Below are 20,171 nucleotides of genomic sequence, written 5' to 3'. Positions count from 1 at the left end.
TCCAACAAGTCTTCTGTAAGTCTGTTGTGATTTTCACATACACATCAGAGTTGATCTTAGAGGTTATTCCAACCAAAGCAATTCTATGATTCTAGGGTTTTCTAGGGAGAAATCATCGAAACAGAAGACTTGGACAATTTTCCTTCCAGCCATCACCTGTGAGTGCCACAGCTGCCCTGGACAGAACTAGGGACTTTCTTTGGTGCTGCTGTTCTCAATGACAGTGTTTAAAAACAGATAAAACTCGATGCAGAAAAAAAGAACCAGGGGGGACCTGTGCAGGGGGAGACCTGTGCACAGCTTCACCTGGGTTATCTATTCTAATCCTGTGGAAATCATGATGGTGTTTTGATAGTAGCAGACATTTGTGATCAAAATACTTCTTATTTCAATGATTCAAGGACAAAATGGGATGCCATTGTCTCCCTGGATGAATGTGAAATGTTTTATGAAAGGTACGATCAGAGTGTTTGGAGAATGACAAAATTTCCTTCCTATCATGAGAGGTAACTGCAGTACTGTCTGTGCAGCACTGAGTCCCTTACTCCTGGTTTGTGCTCTGAAGGGATCTGTGTCACAGTTATTTATGTCTGTATTTTAAATATGATTGGAAAAGAGACTGATTCAAAAATTTTCAATGACCCAGTGAAATCGGAACTACTTATAGGAAGACAACTATAATGCTTCAATCAAAATAGCAACTTGGAATGTGTTTTATTAAACAGAGTTCATTTAATATTACCCCAGAGTGCTGTGGATGTGAAAACACATTCTTGAATTTGAACTTTCATATCTAGGTAATAGAAATGAAGGGAAAATGGTCATTTTTAATATTGCACATTTTTGGTCAAATTCTGATCCCATATAGAACTACCCACAGCATTCCTGCGTGTTTCCAAAACTAGTGTGTCCCTGGGTCCTGTATGTCACTATGAGGTGAATATGTTACAGGAAGAACAAGCAGACCCTGCACAGAGCTCTAAGTAAAATCTTGCTAGATTTAACTTTCCCATCACTCTCTGCAGTATTTTCAAGGTGAGTGTTTCCAGTGAGAGAAAACAAAACAAGGCTCAGGCTCAGTGCAAGCAAAAAAAAACTCTGAAATAAGGCATTAAGGGTCGCAAAATAAAATAAAAAAGTGGATTATATGCATAAGCTCTGGGTGCATTTCACCTGTAAGTATTCCTTGATTTTTGCTAGCAACGTTATGCAAAAATTTAAATGAGCATATGATAAGAGAGCAGTGCTGCCCATGTAATACGGATACAGAATCTGTCGGGGACTGGCAGCTGGGAAGCAATGGGACCATTTATATCTCCATTAGCAGAGAATTACTGATCTTCCCAAGAAAAGCAGGTTTTTCCTTGCCAGCTGTTCGGTATTTCGGGAGCTTAAATGGCTCCTGCTGATTTCTCCCCGCACGGACACCGGGCGAGCTCACCGGCGCGGGGAGCGGCACCGGCGGCCGCGGGGCTCAGCCGCTCGTTCGGTTCCGCCGCTCGGTGCCCACGCTGAGCCTCGACCCCCGCGCCGGGTCCCGATCCCCCTCGGTCCCGCTGCCGCCAGGCACCCACCGGGGCATGAAGCCAAGGAGGGACCGGCGGAGCAGGGCAGGCGCGGAGAGCTACGCTCCCTGTGCAGTGCTAAAAACCGATAAAACAGAACTTAGTAGGTGCTTATTTAGAGAAGGAAAAATCCTGTTCTGTTACACACGGAGCGAACTGCGGTGCCTGTAGGAATCTTCACCCGCTGTTAGCGCGGGTCGTGGCGATACTTTCCACCTCTGCCCGAGTCCCCGAGACAGAGGGAAGGTGTCACCTGCGCACCGAGGGGATGCGCCGAGCATATCCCGAGAACAGCGGGTCTTTGCCCGCGCAGCATCGCGCCCACCGACGGGTGCGGGCTCGGGCAGAGCCGGGCGGTGCGGGCTGGGGAAGAGCAGGCGTCCTCTGCCAGCTGGGCCAAGCACCCAACAACCGGGGTCTGAGCTGTCAGAATTACTCTGGAAAAATCGCAATTATGATTACTATAAAGCCTCATTTTGAGAGAAATATTTCTCTTTTGTCGGGATCCTGCAGAAAAAGTAAACAAGCTTTTTCTCTCCAGTATAAAATTCACCAAAATAGTGTATCTGCTCAGGTACCATAAATAAACTGCATCCAGAAAGCAGCAAAAAATCTTTCATGTGATCCCTGTATGGAATTTGGGTGTCACTCTCTGAGGAAAAAAAAAAAAAAAAAATCTAAGAATTCTTTGACCTTGATCCCAGGCAGCTGCCTGCTGTCACACCACTGCCAGCACGGCACACTTGACAACAATTCTTACAGGCTTTATTTTCTCTTGGTGTGAAGAAGTGAAGTCAGCAGCTCAGGAAACGTAAGCATTTATGCAATTTTTTAAAGACTCAAATTACTTTTCAAAGGTTCTCTCACAAAACACCCCAGCATGTTCCACTGGGGTAGTTTCAACTATGGGTAGATCAGAAGTGAAAAAACATTTCCCATAATGTCCCACTATGTAAAATTGAATTGACAAGATATTGCAAAGTAATTGTGTATTTTCAGTAACCCAAATTATTGAAGAGCTGCAAAAGCCTCCAGTGCACGACACATTTAATATGTTAAATTCAAAAAACTTGAGACTGATTAAATTCAAGTTAAATTGAGACTTGGTTAAAATCAAGTGAAGCCCTGGCAGGAGTGGAGGCTAAGAGCTGCAAAACTGCCCCAGTCTGGAGAGGTTTAACCCCATGTGAAAACACTGATTTTCACTGCACTCTGTAGCTGTCACCGCCCTGCTCTTGTAAACCAGTTTAAGTACCTGAATTTCAGAGGAAGAAGCTATTTCAAGCAAATACTTGTGCTCCTGACATCTGTGATTTGCATGTACAGAATTATCCCAGTGAATCTGTCAAGTGACTTTGTGCCCAAGTGCATGGATGTGCTGGGGAGCACAACTGGCTCGGAACCTGTGGCACAACCAGCTGGGAATGCTGCAGCATTGATTTGAGCAGTTTCCTGGTGTGGCTGCAAAATGCTATGGGGTGAGAAATGACAATCAGTTCCTGGAGTGAATGAACCCATCTGCCTCCCCTGAAACAACTGAGTGCACAGGGAGCAAAATTGTAATTTAAAAAAAATTAACACAGAGAGAGCAAGTATAAAAATACCTTTTAGGTTAATTAACTGCTTAAGCACTGTTACAAATGGTAAAGATTCGACAGTTTTAGGAGTCTTGCTGCTTATTGGTGAATTTCCCTTCACCCACAACCCCAAGAATCCCCTTTCAGGGGTGCTGCCTCCAGCTGCCTGTGGATGCTCTGCCCAATGGCTGCCTGTGCTCTGCACACTTACTGCCCAACACAATTGCATACAGCAGCTGGAAATGAAACACAGCTTGACAAAATTCACTTCAAAACGACCTAGTAGAACTTGGGTGAGCCTGGGGCAAGGTGTGGTGATCCCCCAGTGTAAGTGCAGTGGTGCATGGAGGAAGGCATCACTGGGGCTCTGCCTCTTCCCAGAACGGTAAGGTGGTGAAACCACCTCAGCATCACCCTCTGCAGCCTTGGATGGGGTACAAAAAAAACCTCAGAAAAACCTTGCAAAAACTGTTCTACATTTTAAGCACTGAAGTAACATGTTTCCCTGATCTTTCTCTGTTTATTTTTCTTGTTGTAGGGTCTTGTTTAGTTTTTTTTAGTATGAGGCCCCCAACAGTCTTCAACCATTGGAGATGATGGGAATAAAGTAACAAGATGCCAACAGTTAGGGTAACATTTTTGTGTTAAGATGCCAGAAAGTCTTCCTGAATTTTGTATTATTGTTCAGAGGAATGTGGGATCATATCACACATCAGTTTCTGACAAACTGTATTTCTCAGAATGTAAACACTGTCGTGCTTTTACACACTGTGAGGATCTGGGCTGTTAGTGTCTGGGCACCACTTGTGGTCGGTGCTGGTGTCGTCAGTCCCTTGAGCCATGTCCAACAGACCAGCAACAGATGTTTTAAGAAATGTCACATGCAAATGAGGGTTCAGACTATTCTGAACGAACTTCCTGAAATCCACAAGCAACAACTACCTCCTCTGTGTGCAAGACCTGCCCTCCAGGTGGTGAGGAGGGATCTGCAGGAATAGTGGGACTCCCAGCAGTAGGGATAGCAACAGGGGCTTCCCAGGGCTTTGCTGAGGCAGCAGGCTGGGCAGGACCCTCTGCATGGAGGCAGATGTCGCTTTTTGTTGATGGAAGAAGCCCTGGGATTTCAGTTCAGCCCAGGTGGAGGAAGGTCTGTGAAAAATGGTGACTGCAAAGGTCTGACACAAGCCCCCATCCCGACAAGGCTCCAGGAATGCTTGTGGCAGAAGCCATGTCCCCACACCTGAGGAGCTGCTGTGCCTTGCCCTGCTGTGGGACCCGTGGCTGCTCCCACCACCTGCCTGCTGCCCCATGGGCTGTGGGACTCCAGTTTTGTTCACATAGCTCCTGGCCAATAGCTCTGCACTGCTAGAAATTATGCCCCCACACTGAGTCATACTTTAGCTGGTCCGCCCAATGCACACAAGGTCTGACCAGTGCACACAGTGCTACTTTGGAAGGTTTCTGTGGAATTTCCACCTCATGTATTGGCTGTCTCACAACTGGATGGTCTTCAGTCTTCAATATTTGTCCCCAGCACCTCTTCCCCTCCCTGAAGGAGAAACCTGCAGTTTGGAATTCATTGTTGCTAAGGTTTAAAACCAGCATTTTTCTGAAAAATGCATAAGCATGGAGTTGCCTTTGCATAACGAGGAATGCACACAGTGCTGCACTGTTTGTATTTAACAGCTATTAGTCAGGTGGTTCACAGCCCAGCTCAGCCCTTGAGATGACTTTGTGCTGGCAGCCGGAGCAGAGCAGGGTGCTGGCTGCAGAGCGTGAGGGGTGTGTGAGAAAAATGGGCACTGGAACACAGAGATGTCTACAGGGGCAAGGAAGAATGGCACTGAGTGACCAGTTGCATGGGAATTGGAGCACACAAACAACAGTGAGGCTGGAGCCCAAAACACAGCAAAGAGAAGGGAAACAGCAGCTGCTGGTGCAGCAGCCAGGAGAGATCTGGATGTGCCCAGCTGAGACTGGCACAGAGAAGTACCCAACTCCTGCTGTTCTGTCCTAACCTCTTCTCTAGGTATGCTCTGCAAGTGACTAACAGCCAGCCCTGTGCTGTTGGGAAGGTCTAGCTGTGTTGGTGCATGCTGGTCTACAGAGGTCCTCCAGGGAATAACAATCCGCAGGAATAAAAACTCAAATTTGAGATTTCTCTGCTCTGCAAAACCCAGGAAGTTGGAAGTGAAATGCTGCCACAGAGAACACAGCAAAAGGCTGCAGCAAACCAGTTATTTCTGGGGTAACTGATGGAGTACCACTTTGTTAATTCAAGAGTACAGTTAAAAAAATCCCAGAACATTCTACGGCTCTGTTCTCGGTGTCCTGTAGCTACACCTGCTTGCTATTCTGTTAATTACCTTTATTCTGGTCAATGTCCATGAGAATATTGCTACTTGGAGCACAGGAGGACATAAATCTCTTAAAAAGAGCATTAAAATAATTTTTCAGTTTGCCATTTGCTTTCAAATGTCTTAGTCTATATCATGATTTCAGCAAACAGATCAAGACTGCTTTCAGTATCATCCTGGGGTTTTAGCTCTCCACTGAGATTGGCCTGTTCCTGAGCAGTCCGTCTCTTTCTTCTGTGCACGTACACAGAGTGGCTCTTCTCTGGCCCCTCGGGAAACAAGGTGTCTGCAGGGACAGCAGCTTCCAGAGCCAACTCCAAGCCTTTGTGGAATCTAGACAGAAACAATTCTGTAGTTACTATTTTTATAGATTTGCTCAGGATCTGCAGACTGAGAAACTGCTTTTAGAATGTAATCAAAACATGCAAGGGGAGAAAAGTGGTTACTAACTGATACTGAAGAAAAATTAGATGTCACAAACAGGACTGGTGTATTCTTACAAACCTGTCAATCCTCCTTATGTTTTCTTCCATTTTCTGATTGGCTACATGTACCAGAAATTCAATATATTCTTCAGAGACCATCAATCTCCCTTTGTGGCTCAATGGAACTTCTAAGCAGTGAGTGCTCCGTACAGCCTGAAAACACACACGATTTACCTGGACTGAAGCTTCTTAGTTTATGAAGGTTATTTAAATAATGTACAGAGTTCATTATAGCAAAAAACCTGCTTATCCATACGATTAGTTAGGTTGCTGTCACCTAAAGCAGCCAGCTATTTCTTTGCTATAGCACACCCTGTGACAGCTGTTAAGCACCAGTCAGGTTTTGGCTCATACAAAAATCAAGGTTAACAATGAGACTCTTTAAAGTAGCAGAGTCCTTACCATTGTAATTTTTCCTCCTCTGCCAACTGTAATACCAGAGTTCCTGAACCCAGAATCAACAGCCACTGAATGCTGCAGAAAAAATAAAAGCTTAAACAGGTCTTGTACAGTTCCACAGCAAAAAATATTTATGGATGGGTTGCGATGCAACATACAATCTCAGTTTTGCAAAAAACTTACTCAAAACTATCTACGCAGATTTATTACAGTAAAACATTTTTTAAGATCAAACCCACAAATTGTGGGTGGTTTTCAAAGACCCACGGTGGATCCTGGTTGTCTGAATCCATCAGTGCAAAAGGGATGTAACATCTCTCCAGGCACTGAACTATTTTATCCCAATGAGCTGGAACTTCACAGACAGTCGTGCCACACGTTTATAGCTATGAGTGCAGCTGCACTCTGCAGTGAGCTCCTCAGCTCTTCTGCACTAATGATGAAACAAGCCCAGCACTGCATTCATTGCTCTCTGCAGTCATGCTGGAAAAGCAGAAGGCAAAGGCATAATTCAATTCATGGCTGGTAACATCTAAAATCCATCCCTTTCAGCCAGTGAGAGCAGCCCAGGCCCCTTAGGTAGTGTTTCACAGGGCAGTCTGCTTCAGATCGAATGCTGAATTGCAGGCAAGTAATTTTCCTTTCTAAGTACAGTAAAATCCTCACCACCTTTAAAGCTGTGTTTTTTCATCAGCTTACTTTACTACCCTAATTATTAAACACACAGCACACCTGGGACTGTTTCTAAGTGCAACTGCTTACCCAGGAGCCAATACTTTTACAGGCAGGATTGTAACAGAACAACGCCACATTTTGTACTTGACATTTTACCAGCATCTGTGCATCCTGCAGTTCCTGACACAGCACATGAAGAACAAATGGTTCAAACTTGAACACAACATCACCAGTGGCTTTCTCTAGTGCTGTCATCTGGAAAATACACCAAAATATTTATATTACCACTGTAAGTACGCACTGTTATTGCAAAAAAAAACCCCAAAAACCCCAAAAGGAGCTAGTCTATGTGTGAAATACACATAAAAAATGGAGCAAACAAGTCCCAAGCAGCCAGGTTTGATCAATTGCTCTTGAGTTTTCTTTGCTCATGATGTGGATTTCCGATTCTGTTTGCTAAACTGGGTTTGATAAAAATTTATGGCAAGACAGACATTAAAAACTGTGTTTCATCCTTCCCTGTTTTTCCTTCATACATCCAAACCAAGTGACACTGTAAGTCCAGCGAGGGATGATTATTGTTCTGCTTCAATCAGGTGAAATTTGAGGTTTGTTTTTTTCCTTAAACTGTTTTTTAGAATCAAAGGCATTTAGTTGCTGAAGTACATCCCTCAACTTCAGAAAACTTCCTGTGGTTCAGCAGATTAAATCCACACCCTAACATACTTGACCATACTTTAGTCCTTGTTTAAATACCAATGCATAGCCTACTATATGAGAGTTATAAATTCAGAGGTTGAAATCAGAGGCGTAAACCCACAAGACAAGAAAAACAGAAGTAACTATAATTATAAAATTTGAAGCAATCCCTTTCAGACCCATCACTTCTGCCAGAACACTGAGATGGTAGTGGCAGTTTTTCCTGGATCTGTGAGTGTGCAGATAGCTGTCTGACATCGTGCACAGCTTATGAGGACAGTTTATCTGCTTTTCGGTGCTATCTTCAAAAAGAGAAACCTTAAGGGCTGGGAATACTTTCTTCCATTCAGAAAGGTCACTTTGAGGCAGTTACACTACTTATCTCATTGTATGACTGTTTTGTCATAAGCACTATTTGCCCCCCTTCTTGTTTGCCTTCATCTGCTTAATTCACAGCACTAAAAATTTTGCTGTGATAACTTCTTAAATTTCAGCTGTTTTTCCATACTCTGTTGTTTTGTCTAGCCCTTCTCATCCTTCTCGTAGGATAAAAATAGACAATAAAATCTTCAGGAAATAATAAAATTCAAAGGCTTTTTTAATACATGATAACATAAAACTGCCAAAGTAACACTCTGGTCTTTCTTTTACACAGCGGTAAAGGTCTCTCCTTTACTGAGAAGTATTTAGTTGCATTTATGCAGCATCTCCCCTGTCAGTGTTCCTGTTCCCAGCTAGAAGCAGGCTTTCTGTCTGGCTAGGTCTGCACTGTGTGCGACAGATATAAAACATTCCCAGGGAACCTCAACTGGTGAGGAACAGGAGTGCTGATGTGGCACAATGCAGTGTTGTACCGGAACACCTGAGCTGACTTATTTAGGGTTCCCCTGGGTCAGAGAACGGGCTGTGCTGACCCAGTGCTGCCCTGTCTAGCATGCCCGGGGCTCACAGTGTCCCCCAGCTCTGAGCATGAGGACACCATGTGCTCCCTGGCCCCCCTGGCAGCAGGGACACACACAGGCAGCAGCCACACTGGGGCTGGCCACAGACATGTGTTTCCTTCTCAGGTGTGTTTCTGTGACCCCTTCCAGACACTTCCCCACCTCTGAGCCACACTGTCCTGCTCTACCCCTCAGCTGGCACATGCTGTGGAGCTGAATTCGGCAGGTGCTGTGCCAGAGCACACATGAGCTGCGACCCACCCTGGGGGATCAGGAAGGGTATTCCAAGGGGTTTGTGTGTCTCTGGGAAGGCTCAGGAATCCAGCACATACCCTGAGGCAGCCTTTCATCAAGGACACAACCAGTTATGAACATCACTCTGACTGAAATCATCCACATGTGTTAACCCTGCTGGGAACCTGTCTCACCTGAGTCCTCAAAAAGCTTATTAATGAAAAAAATACTGTCAGTAACAGTTTTTTAATTGTCTTACTGAAGCTAAATAATTAATTTCCTGCTAACTCAATCTAATACTGAAAGCAATTTTCTATTAGGTGGAGATAACACCTCACTCATAAGATACGCTGGACTGGTGATCAAGTGCAATACACGAGGTTTTTCTCCTAGCAGTGGGAGCATAAAGGGAAAATAATCAATTACAAAGAAAACATCCTGTGTTTGTATGGTTGAAGTTACACAGGAAGCTGAAAAGCACAACACAGAGCACACAGGATCCTGACTTCCCTTCTCATTTCCTGAATACTGCAAATACTAGCAAAGCTTTATCGTAAGTTACAGCAGTTTAAAAATTTAACAAAGATTTTTTTGCACTTGCAATTCATGCATTTAAAAAAAATCCCATCTACCTGTTAAAGGGAACAGGAAAAATCAGTATATTTCGTCTTGCATGAGTTAACAACACCCTACTGCATCCTTCTTGGTCTGAAATTTTCTGATGAAAATTTCAGCAAGCTTTGCTTTGCTGGAACAAATACTAATGAAAACAAATATTCCAGAGGAGACTTTTGTGCATGTGTGAGAATGTATATGTATGGTAAAGTGAACTATGAATTGAGTGAGAAAATGTTGACCTTGCAACTGCTTCTTCTGTGGGACAAAGCAATATACGCAAAGAGTAGATTATTTTGAAAGCACACTAAAAATGAAAAACATCGCACTATAGATGCTTTTAATTTCAGGGGATTTAATGTTACTAAATTAACAATGCAGTATAAGAGATTCCCTGCTACCCCACTTTCAGGTGTCTGTCTGCTAGCACAGCAAGCCAGGCTCAAGGCTTTTTTTAAATCAAGAGTTTTAAAAATGACTCCAGACAGTAAGAAATTATTTAAGTTTCTGGTGCAATTATATCAGCTGAAATTATAACTATGCAGAGAATTTGATATTGAGCGTAAAAGCATTCTCTTCAAAACGGGTCTGAAGAATTTATTAAGCAACACATCTAAAGAAAAGTTAATTTTGAGAGTAGAGTATCAATTCATCTCAGTAGCAGGAATAAAAATCCTTTCACATGATGTGTTTTGCATGATACCAGGAACATTTCAATAAATAAATATAAAAGCTGTATTACATTGTGCCCTTACCACATCGCCTTTGACACACGGGTCATGCGTTACCAGGAGCCACGTGCAGTTCTTCTTCTGGATCCCCGTGCCGTCCGTGTCCTAGTGATGGACAGAAACCATTAAAATGGCTCCGCAGGTCGATGAGGTTTGATCTGGTGCTGCTACAAAACCGGTCCTTGAAAATAAAGAGCGTCACCTTGAACCAAGAATCCATTCACACCGCGACTGATCTGTGCCCGCCCGTGCGCTCAGTCCGGCTGAGCTCCGGCAGCAGCGGGCTGGAGTCTCAGCAACTCACTCAAGAACTGGGCTATGGCCAAGGAAGCATCGGGAACAGCGGGAGCTCCGGAACCGCAGCCCCGTGACAGCAAAATCCGCGGGAGTGGCGGGACCCCCATCCCGGCACCCCGGCAACCATCCCCCAGGACGCCCATCCCGGCCCCCATCCCGGGATCCCGGACCCACCGCCAGGACGCCCATCCCGGCCCCCATCCCGGGATCCCGGACCCACCGCCAGGACGCCCATCCCGGCCCCCATCCCGGGGTCCCGGACCCACCGCCAGGACGCCCATCCCGGCCCCCATCCCGGGGTCCCGGACCCACCGCCAGGACGCCCATCCCGGCCCCCATCCCGGGGTCCCGGACCCACCGCCAGGACGCCCATCCCGGCCCCCATCCGGGGTCCCGGACCCACCGCCAGGACGACCCTCCCGTCGCACGAGCTCGTGGTGCAGAACCGCTCGCGAGCGTTCAGGAGCCGTACGAGCCCCGCGGCGCGGGCGTCTAGCGCGCGCTTCCGGCTAGAATCGGGCCGCGCGAGCCGCTGCGCCTTGCGCCGCGCGAACGCCGCCATCGCCGGCGGACGGCGATCCACGAGGGCCAAACCTCCGCGCGCTGCCGAGCGGCGGGGCGGGGCGGGGCGGGGCACGGCGGGGCGGAGCACGGCCCCGCCCGGGTCCACCTCCGCCCTCCGCCGCGGGGGCCGCGGCGCTCCGCAGGTAGGCGGGGGGTACGGAGCTTCTCGGCGCTCCCCCGGGGGGACGGGACGGGACGGGAAGGCAAGGCAAGGGAAGGGAAGGGAAGGCAAGGCAAGGCAAGGCGGCAGCTCTGCGCTGCCTGTGCCGGACTCCACAGCCACGGCAGACACGGCCAGTCCTCAGGCGGCGACGGCCACTGGGGCGGCTCAAAGGGGCGGGGCCTGATCGCAAGGAGCGCTTCCGGGACGCGGGCTGAGTTCGTGGGCGGGGCCTGGCGGCTCGAGCGGATCACGGGGCGCGCCCACCGAGGCTCGTCGTGTCGGGGCCGCGTCGTGACGGCTGCGGCCGGGCGCTTCTTACCCGGCAGTAGCCCCGCTGGCCACGAGTCCCTGGCTGTGTTTCCCGTCCTCCTCGTGCCCAGGATCCCGGAAGGTGCTCCGAGCGGGGAAGCCCAGGGCACCTCGGGGCCTTCCGTTGCCCCGGCTCCCTCCCCTCCCTCTGGTTCGGCTCCTTATCACAAGATCGACCCGCACTTCGGCCCCGCGGTGTGTGCCGTGTTCCAGGCGGTGTCCGCAGGGCATGTCCTGGTGGCTCAGGCTCCCCGTGACCTGAACAGCTACCAGGGATCACAATGGTTTTTTTTTCCCAGATTCTCTGGTCGCCATGGCAGCCACCAGGAGTGTGATGAGGGCGGTCCGAGTGTTTGAATTTGGTGGCCCTGAAGTGCTTAAACTCCAGTCAGATGTGTTAGTTCCTGTTCCAAAAGAAAACCAGGTATATGTGAGCTCTGTGAAGGGATATAGCGATAATGAATGTTAACAGGTGCCTGCAGGACAGTATGAGGAATACACCCCAGAACACTCCACCTAGAGTACGTGAGTTTTGATCAGTGTGTTGACACTACTTGAGATATCATGCTTAACAAATGTGGGCTCTTTACTCTTTGATGGGTCATATATTCCACACCAAGATTTTCCTGAAATTAGCTTCAGTTTGACACTGGGTTGTCACAGAGGCTGTTTGAGAGTTCAGTAAAAGTGCTACAATGCCGTGCTGTGAATTCAAGAGCTAAATCTTTTTAGTTATTGCTTAAGAAACGTCTTTTCTTTTAGGTATTAATTAAAGTCCATGCCTGTGGGGTAAATCCTGTCGAGACATACATTCGTTCTGGGACTTATGCCAGGAAACCGGCTTTACCCTACACTCCTGGCTCGGATGTGGCTGGGGTGGTCGAAAGTGTTGGGGAACATGTGACTGCATTCAAGGTATTTACACACTGGGCTGTAATTCAGTGTTGTTTAATGTGTCCTCTTTGGCTGATTGCTGTGCTACTGTACCTGGTTTTGTTCCTTAGAATAATGTAATCTATTCAAGGGGGGAATCCCTTTCATGGACTGGTAAAAGCACACAGTGGGATCCCATTGGCAAACCAGTCTGCTGGTGGGACTTGAGGAATGCTGTGCCCTCCTGAAGTTCAAAGATCTCAGAAGAGGCACTGCAGTCTGTCTGCTTAAAGCAGTGATATCTGGTGTACAAAAGTTGGTATTTAGAGCTATTTTTCTGGCAATGCAGAAGTACTTGAGATTGGATGCTTCTTGCTGGGGGTAGTAATTTCAGGCAGAGCTGAATTTTTTTCTGTAAAGTATTTGGGAAATGGAAATTGCTTACTTCTAAAGCTCCATAAATTCTGTTATTTGTTGCTAAAACTGTTCAAATACTCTATTACTCCCATCTAGTAATTTTACTTGAAGTTCTCAGTGGGAAAGTCTTGAGACAGGAGAAGGCAAATGTCAATTTGCTAAAACATATCTATGACATCTATTTAGTTTTTAAATCGGTTCTCCCATTTAAATTACTAGATGTTTGGTCCCAAACAAAGATAAAAATTGTAGTTAAAATTGGCTTGGAATTTTCTGATTTTGAATTTATGTAACAATTTTGGGAGACCTGAGAGATTGGGTTATCAAGAAAGAAGAATGATCTGTATTCATATTTTCCTACCAGCAGTTTGCTGTATCTGCTATGTGCTATGTGACTTTTTGCCTCCTCTGACAATTGTGATGTTCTTGGCTTGAATGAGAGAGAGATGTTTTAGGGTATATTAAGAGTATATATATTTCCACATTTAAATAATTTAGAAATGTTTCCTTTGTGATTGTAAAAGCTTTTGAGGTTTTGCACTTGGAATCTGTGGATGGAATTCCTGACTTCAATCCAAGTTCATTAGGGTTCATGTTAATGAGGCAGTAGGTTTGTGTGTTGCACTGCAGGGTGGGGTTATAATTATGATACTTAGATTTAAATATAAGAAATTATACAGTTTGTGTTGCATTGATGGTATGTATCAGCATTTATAAAAATTTCTGTGACAAACATAACTAGTTATTTTTGATAGGAGAACTGTTAACAATAGCCTAGACTCTGTAAATGGGTTCTTAATGTTTATTAAGGAAAATGTAAGGTAAATTATTGATTTCTCTGTGTTCTCTCCCTCCATTCTAGAAAGGTGACAGAGTTTTCACCCTTGAAACAGTTTCTGGAGGATATGCAGAGTATGCAATTGCTGCAGCCAACAGAGTCTTTCCTTTGCCAGACAAACTGGACTTCAGGCAGGGAGCAGCGATTGGAGTGCCCTACTTCACTGCCTACCGGGCCCTTTTCCAGAAGTAAGGCACCAAATCCATGTTTGTGTACATTAATCTTCTATATTTAAAATACTGAAGTCCATCTTTTCACTGTCCTGTAAAATGGGGAGATTGATGAGTGGGACATGTTTAAAAATGTTACACTGAAGGAATTTTCAGATAATTGTGACCTAGAAGCATGAGACTGTGTTTTCCTGTTAAGTCTTTTTTCTTGAGAGAACATACCTGGAAAGGCTTCATGGAATAAAATGTGTGACTTCCTTTCAGTACTCACTGGTATTTTAGCCAGGGAAGAAAACCAGTAATAGTTCTGATTTCCTTGGTAAGCACACAGGTGCTGTGGAGTAGAACCACTCCTTTCCTGTGACAGGTGAAAGTCCTGAACTGAGGCTCAGTACCAGGTTGTCGCTGGCTGCATGTTGTTTCAAGACATCAATCACAGGATTTATTTTGTCTCCTTATTCTCCCAGAAAGGCTAATAATATCTGTTTAGCCATAAATTGGAATATAATTGGAACATAAATTGGAAACTATGCTGTGTGAAAAATGAGATTTGATGTCAGTGTCTGCAACCCCATAGTCAGTACATACTGCAATCACAGTGCCAATATTTCTTGTGTTCTTCACTTAGAGGCTGTGCCAAAGCAGGGGAAAGTGTGCTGGTTCATGGTGCTAGTGGCGGGGTAAGTATTCCAAGGAGGCAAGTAATAGAGAATAATGCTCTCTGTCTTTGCATCTGCTTCTTACTGGGATATGAGTTATGGTCATATTTGTATCAGTAGATTAGCAGATTGGGTTTTTATTTCAGATACTCTAGGATACATTTGCTTAGAACACTGTTATTCCCAATAGCTGTGAGATTGCATGAGTGCTGGTGTGAGCTGCCCAGTCAGAGGGTCACACACTGAACAGGTGTTTGCTGCAGGTGGTAGTTGGTCTGGAAGTTTTATAATTGATAGCAGAAGGCTGTACTTTTTCAATATGTAGGAGTTGTTCTCAGTCCTCTGAGAATAAGTCACTGGTGCAGGGCGACTGTGCATTTTTGGGTTGTTCTTACCTATGAACCAACAGATAGCTACACAAGGAAAGGTACTGGAATATATAAATCTGCGACTGAATACTATATGAAATCGCACTTCTAGTTTTCTTTGGGTTTTCATGACAAACTTATTTTAGATCTTTATCACACAACATTCTAGTTTAATTTATCTCCCACACTGCACTTTATTGCTCAGTTTCTGGCGATGCACCAAACAGCTGCTATGAACAGGCCAGGTTTCGGTAATTATTTGTTAGACAACAAAAAGATGAATTCATATCTTATTCTGAGATACTAGAATGGCATTTAGCATCATAACTCTTTTTTTTAAATTTTCATAAACTAAATGTAGTGCTTCTGTTCTTACTGGAGTGCAAAGCTGGTAGGAGGCACCGAGAATTTACTTTCTAAAGAAGTAGTATGAATAAAATTTGTGCCTGCAGGTTGTCTTTGCAATGTATAATGCTGGTATTAATAGCAGGTGATTCCATGAAGAGAAGAATTTCCTCGGATTTGCATCAAAAATATATGGCCCAGCTTTGACAGATACACGGCACTCTACATCAATGTATATCAAATGCTGATAGCTATTAAAAACACCTCAAAAATTTACCATGCCTCTGTAAATACATTTTCTTTTTTAAAGACTATTTGGCTGTCTTTAAGATCCAAATTACTGGCTAAAAAAACCATTACCAGACTAGCTTTTTAAATGGGGAAGTCACTGGTACAATATTTAAAATTTCAAGTTCTAAGAAAGACAAAGGTAAAATAATTTTCTATTTTGTTTTTTTCTCCTCTCAGGTGGGACTAGCAGCATGTCAGATTGCCAGAGCTTTTGGTTTGAAGGTTCTGGGTACAGCAGGAACTGAGGAGGGCATGAATGTGATCCTGAGAAACGGCGCTCACCAAGCCTTTAATCACAGAGACCCTAATTACACTGAGAGAATTAAGGTAGGCATGTGGCAGGACTCAGGAATGCAGGTTGTGTTGTTCTTAACAAAATGTGAATAGTTGTTTGCAGAAGACTTTAAAGCAGATTTGTGTAGGAGCAATAGTGTCCTGCCTTTTTCATTTCAACACAAGGAAAAACTTTCTCAGTCTGGAAAAGCCAGCTTTCCTCACAGGCAGTCGCATTTAGAACTTCTTACATTCAGCAAATTCCAGTGTGGGATCACATCATAAGTTAGCACAGCAAAACGTGCTACAATTCAGCTCATTAGCTGTCAGCTGTAGCACAAAGGCTGTATTGAAAATTTAAATAATAAGCTGTAGAATGGATACTTTCTGTAGTGTATAAAATAAATGGTGGTACCCAAGCACTAAAATAACATCCTATGTCCTGTACAGGCATGCACAGGGCCAGGGGGAGTCGATATAATCATAGAAATGCTGTCTAATATCAACCTGGATGCTGACTTGCAGCTGCTGTCCTGCACAGGGAGGGTGATGGTGAGTGTTTGTGTCCTGGGCCGGGAGGGTGGCAGTGAATGTTTGTGTTCTTGTCCAGAGGGTGACAGTGAGTGTTTGTGTCCCTGAGCAGGGAGGTGATGGTGGGTGCTTATGTCACTGATTCTGTGCGTTCAGCATCACACTGAACAGCTCTGACTCAATGCTTTGGACTCCTTTGGGCAGGTTGTGGGCTGCAGAGGACGCATTGAGATAAACCCAAGAGACACAATGAGCAAGGAGTCCAGCATAATTGGAGTGAGTCTGTTTCTTGCAACTGAGGTAAGAAACATTTCTATTTTAAAGTATGCTTTATTGGCTTGTTCCATCACCCTTCTATTTACAGTTAAAATTATTTGTAGGAATGAAAGAATAATTTCACTGTAACAAACTTGTTAGTTCATTCCTTTATGTCTTGCTTAAATCTCAGAACATCATAAAATATTTTCAGGTTGTGGAATTTGGTTTAACCCTTGCATAAATTGTCAATACTATTCTAAAATGCAAAGACCTTGTCATAAACGCTATGTTTGTTACATGCAGGAGGAGAGGCATGAATGTGCCACAGCAGTCCTTGATGGCATAGAAGCTGGCTGGCTGAAACCCGTTGTGGGCTTGGAATATCCCCTGGAGAAAGTAGCCAAGGCTCATGAAGACATTATTTATAGCAGTGGTGCCCGAGGGAAGATGGTGCTCCTTCTGTAAAGGAGCACCTTTTTCCATTTATTTTGTAGGTGTTCTAACTGCACCTTTGCTACGTGGTTCACTGAATGTATATTATAAACATACCTTTGATCAGGTTTGACAGTAGCAGAAAATGCTCACTTAGATGAATTAATTAATGTTTTCTTTTTGTAATGAGCAGGGTTGCATTTACTGTAAAGTAATTTTGGTAGCTTTTTTGATTTATATGGAAATAATACACTTTCTCTGCTAGTGTGCTTTGTGCTGCAGGGGATGGTAGGGTTTGGTATCATGGTCTGTGTGAAGGTAGAGTGAGGCCACTCTAGGTAACACAGAATGAAGCTGCTTTTTACAGATACACAAAATTAATTAACTCACTATGTGCGTTAATTAGAACTGTAAATTCTTTTACCCACAAAATTTGTACTCAAATTTTGTCACATTTTACTTGAAATAAAAGCTTTTACTGACAAAATAGTTCACTTTCCAGCTCAAAAGATGGGCAGAATCTCTCAAACATCAACTCTTTGGAGCAGAGGCAGTTCTACTTGTCTGTGCCTGCCTCTAGGTGTGAGGTGACTGTGTCTTGGCTCATCCATAGGGACTGTAACTCTGGAGCTGCATGCTGGGATTTGTCTCTTTGGAACTGGTGATCATGACCGAAGCAGCTGACTCCTGGCTGGCTGTGAAGATTTCAGTTCTTCCTATGACCTTTATTAAAGTCTCCTGGATCCCTGGCTACATGGAGAGCAGAGACTGCATGGCTTATGTGGCATGAAGAATTCCTGTGAAATTCCTGAGCTCCATCCCCTGAAGTGGGCAGAGCACAGCCTTAGCACTAGGGCTTGTGTTCCGGTGTCAGTGTGGGGTCACTTTGCCATTACACTGGGTCATTTAATTGTGTCTTGTTCTCATAAACCTTAAAGCCCTTGCACAACAGATGGCGTTGCCAGGAAAGACAACGGAATGTTTCTAGATTTAATAATTTCAGTTTAGTGTTTCAGTGAGGGCTTTTAGAAAGCTGCTTGGGGAGAGAAGGATGAGGCCAGCTCAGCTGTGGGAAGGCAGGGACTCTGTCCACCAAGGTGCAGTGGGGTCCTTCCTCCCTCCAGGCTGCCCCAGGGGAATGAAGCTGGTTTCCTTGTTTGTTGCATGTCCCACAGGAGTAGGGAGCTGTGTTTTTATGTGAAGATTTAAGCGATTCACCTGGTGTAAGTGATGTGTGTAGGTAGTGTGTCAGCTGATTATCCAGGTGAAAGGTGCTGACTGTTCCTGTTCACTCAAGCAGAATGCAGCCTGAGCAGTGGTGCTGTGTTGGGAGCCTGCTATTCCTCTTGACAATGCTGCTAGAGAAAGTAAAACATCTCTTAAAGTGCTAAACAGAGGTTAAAAGTAATGGTTAATAATGAATGTGATTGTGGAGATGATGTGCATATAAAAGTATATACCTTTTCTCTATGTTGGTGTTTAAATATTAAATTATTTTGAATTCAGTTTTAATTTAGTACGGGTCTACTGAATGAACGAGAGGCTGATGGTTTGCAGTGGCTCCTTTCTTGCTTAGTGCTGCCACTGCATCGTGGATGATGTTTAGAGGTGAAATTCAGAGCAAGTGTGTGGTCTGTCCTCATCGTTGTTGTCCTAAGGGCCGTGATTGTAATGGGGTTTGTCACCAGAAGGTGTCAGAACAGTTCTGTGTTATCACATTGCCGCTGCTCTCTGCCAGGTGACCTGGCAGAATGGCACAGCAGGAGTGGGACTGACTTGTTGGGAATATCATATAACGTTTATTCTTCTGTTTCCAATGTATTGTATTAAATGCAAGAATTTCTTTTAATTTTGGAAGTAGTGTGAATGGAACTACTGAGGTAGGACTGCGGTGTGTCTGATCTGTGCACGCCGCCCATCTAGAGAATGTGTAGACCTGGACAGTCCTTGGTTTGGCTCTCTTTTTGGGACATGCTGCCCCTTGGCAGTGCAGAAAAGGATGGAGGAAGAGAGTGGGGGTCACAGAGCATTGAATTTGGCAGAATAATTCCATCAGTTTGTAGAGAATCTTCTCCAGATTTGACTGGATGGGATTTCAGAGGCAGTGGCTCCCAGTGGCAGCCTGCTTGGTGCTGCCATGGGTGGTTGGAAGGGTCGAACAGGCTCTTGTGTTTGTGCCGACTTTGGCATCTGCAGGAGAGGTTTGGGGTTCAAAGCGAGGAGTTGTGTACAATGCAAGGGTCTGGAAATGGCTGTTCTATGTGTTTCTGAAACAGAAAAGAGTGGAATTGTTCTAAAAAGCAGCTGCTCTTGGTTAATCTCATTGTGCCCCAAATAATTTGTGCTGCCTACATTTTCTAGTCATTAAACGTGTCATCTCCTCTCTATTGTAATTGTCCTGTGTCTGTTCCTGACTTCTTCCTGTGCTGCAGGATGATACAATAAGGTAGTTTGAGACTTTAATTACAGGGTTGGGAAGATAAAATATCAAGAGAATATTGATGTTCTTAATAATTGCTACCTTTACAGAAGGCAGATCAATATTGCATGTGGATGATCATGCCACAGAAAACTTGAGGATGATGAAGTCTAACTTGGAGCAGATGCATCAGGAGGGAAGGTTGTCCCTGCTCCTCCTTGCTGCAGGGATCTCTGCTCAGATCAGTTGCTCTGTGGACCCTGGAAGCATTACCTGTGAGTTTGTACTTAACTGGGACTCACAAGAACTGCAGGAAGAAGGGAAAAACAAGCACGGAAGGGTGGTTGTATCTCCTTTATTTCAGTAAATCAGGTGTCCATTGCCATGCACACTTTGGTGCTTCCTGGTGTCTGGACTGAGAGATGGAAATCAGGATTGATATTGGAAATGCATTGTCACCTCATGCTATGTTTTTAATATCCTGGGTCTGTGTTGTTTGAAAATGCCTTCTCCATACTTCTATTTTTAACTTTTCTTACCCCCCCTTTGTTTTTCTTTTTTCCCCCCCTTTTTTTTCCTTTTTTGCTTCTTATATTCCCCTCCCCCCCGCCGCTTCCCCCCCGCCGCTTCCCCCCCCCCCCCCTTTTTTTTTTATTCTTTTCCTTTTTCCATTTTTCCTTTCCCCT

The 20,171-nt window shown here is 44.8% G+C and overlaps 2 protein-coding genes across 8 annotated transcripts; one reads left to right on the top strand and one right to left on the bottom strand.

Moving 5' to 3' along the window:
* Nucleotides 1-2,308: 2,308 nt before the first annotated feature.
* Nucleotides 2,309-11,178, bottom strand: TYW3 (tRNA-yW synthesizing protein 3 homolog). 5 transcript variants are annotated; one of them, XM_069023710.1, is made up of 6 exons: nucleotides 10,934-11,178; nucleotides 10,303-10,383; nucleotides 7,146-7,313; nucleotides 6,387-6,458; nucleotides 6,004-6,137; nucleotides 2,309-5,832 (listed from the first exon to the last, which is right to left on the bottom strand). In XM_069023710.1, exons 1-6 carry the CDS (start codon nucleotides 11,135-11,137, stop codon nucleotides 5,628-5,630), a joined length of 864 nt encoding a protein of 287 aa, XP_068879811.1. In that variant the 5' UTR covers nucleotides 11,138-11,178; the 3' UTR covers nucleotides 2,309-5,627. The 5 variants fall into 5 exon arrangements, with proteins under 5 accessions (XP_068879811.1, XP_068879812.1, XP_068879813.1 ...); XM_069023711.1 differs by having other exon boundaries at nucleotides 10,979-11,176; XM_069023712.1 differs by having other exon boundaries at nucleotides 7,215-7,313; nucleotides 10,934-11,175.
* Nucleotides 11,179-11,223: 45 nt separating this feature from the next.
* Nucleotides 11,224-19,459, top strand: CRYZ (crystallin zeta). Of its 3 annotated transcripts, none has more exons than XM_069023707.1 (9): nucleotides 11,224-11,282; nucleotides 11,911-12,035; nucleotides 12,374-12,526; nucleotides 13,764-13,927; nucleotides 14,538-14,589; nucleotides 15,750-15,899; nucleotides 16,296-16,397; nucleotides 16,581-16,676; nucleotides 16,938-19,459. In XM_069023707.1, exons 2-9 carry the CDS (start codon nucleotides 11,925-11,927, stop codon nucleotides 17,097-17,099), a joined length of 990 nt encoding a protein of 329 aa, XP_068879808.1. In that variant the 5' UTR covers nucleotides 11,224-11,282; nucleotides 11,911-11,924; the 3' UTR covers nucleotides 17,100-19,459. The 3 variants fall into 3 exon arrangements, with proteins under 3 accessions (XP_068879808.1, XP_068879810.1, XP_068879809.1); XM_069023709.1 differs by lacking the exon at nucleotides 11,224-11,282 and adding an exon at nucleotides 11,537-11,693; XM_069023708.1 differs by lacking the exon at nucleotides 11,224-11,282 and adding an exon at nucleotides 11,727-11,806.
* The last annotated feature ends 712 nt before the right edge of the window (nucleotides 19,460-20,171 follow it).

Source organism: Aphelocoma coerulescens, chromosome 8 (assembly GCF_041296385.1).
Source record: "Aphelocoma coerulescens isolate FSJ_1873_10779 chromosome 8, UR_Acoe_1.0, whole genome shotgun sequence".
NCBI classification, from domain to species: domain Eukaryota; kingdom Metazoa; phylum Chordata; class Aves; order Passeriformes; family Corvidae; genus Aphelocoma; species Aphelocoma coerulescens.
This window is presented reverse-complemented; position numbering and strand designations above follow the sequence as displayed.

Excerpts from the sequence above, each read along its gene's own strand:
- TYW3 (XM_069023710.1), bottom strand. The coding sequence starts at position 11,137 with ATGGCGGCGTTCGCGCGGCGCAAGGCGCAGCGGCTCGCGCGGCCCGAT. Across the intron at positions 6,138-6,386 it reads GAGGAGGAAAAATTACAATG|GCTGTACGGAGCACTCACTG; the intron begins GTAAGGACTCTG and ends GTGTGTTTTCAG. Across the intron at positions 5,833-6,003 it reads AACATAAGGAGGATTGACAG|ATTCCACAAAGGCTTGGAGT; the intron begins GTTTGTAAGAAT and ends GTTTCTGTCTAG.
- CRYZ (XM_069023707.1), top strand. The coding sequence starts at position 11,925 with ATGGCAGCCACCAGGAGTGTGATGAGGGCGGTCCGAGTGTTTGAATTT. Across the intron at positions 16,398-16,580 it reads CCTGCACAGGGAGGGTGATG|GTTGTGGGCTGCAGAGGACG; the intron begins GTGAGTGTTTGT and ends TCCTTTGGGCAG. Across the intron at positions 16,677-16,937 it reads GTCTGTTTCTTGCAACTGAG|GAGGAGAGGCATGAATGTGC; the intron begins GTAAGAAACATT and ends TGTTACATGCAG.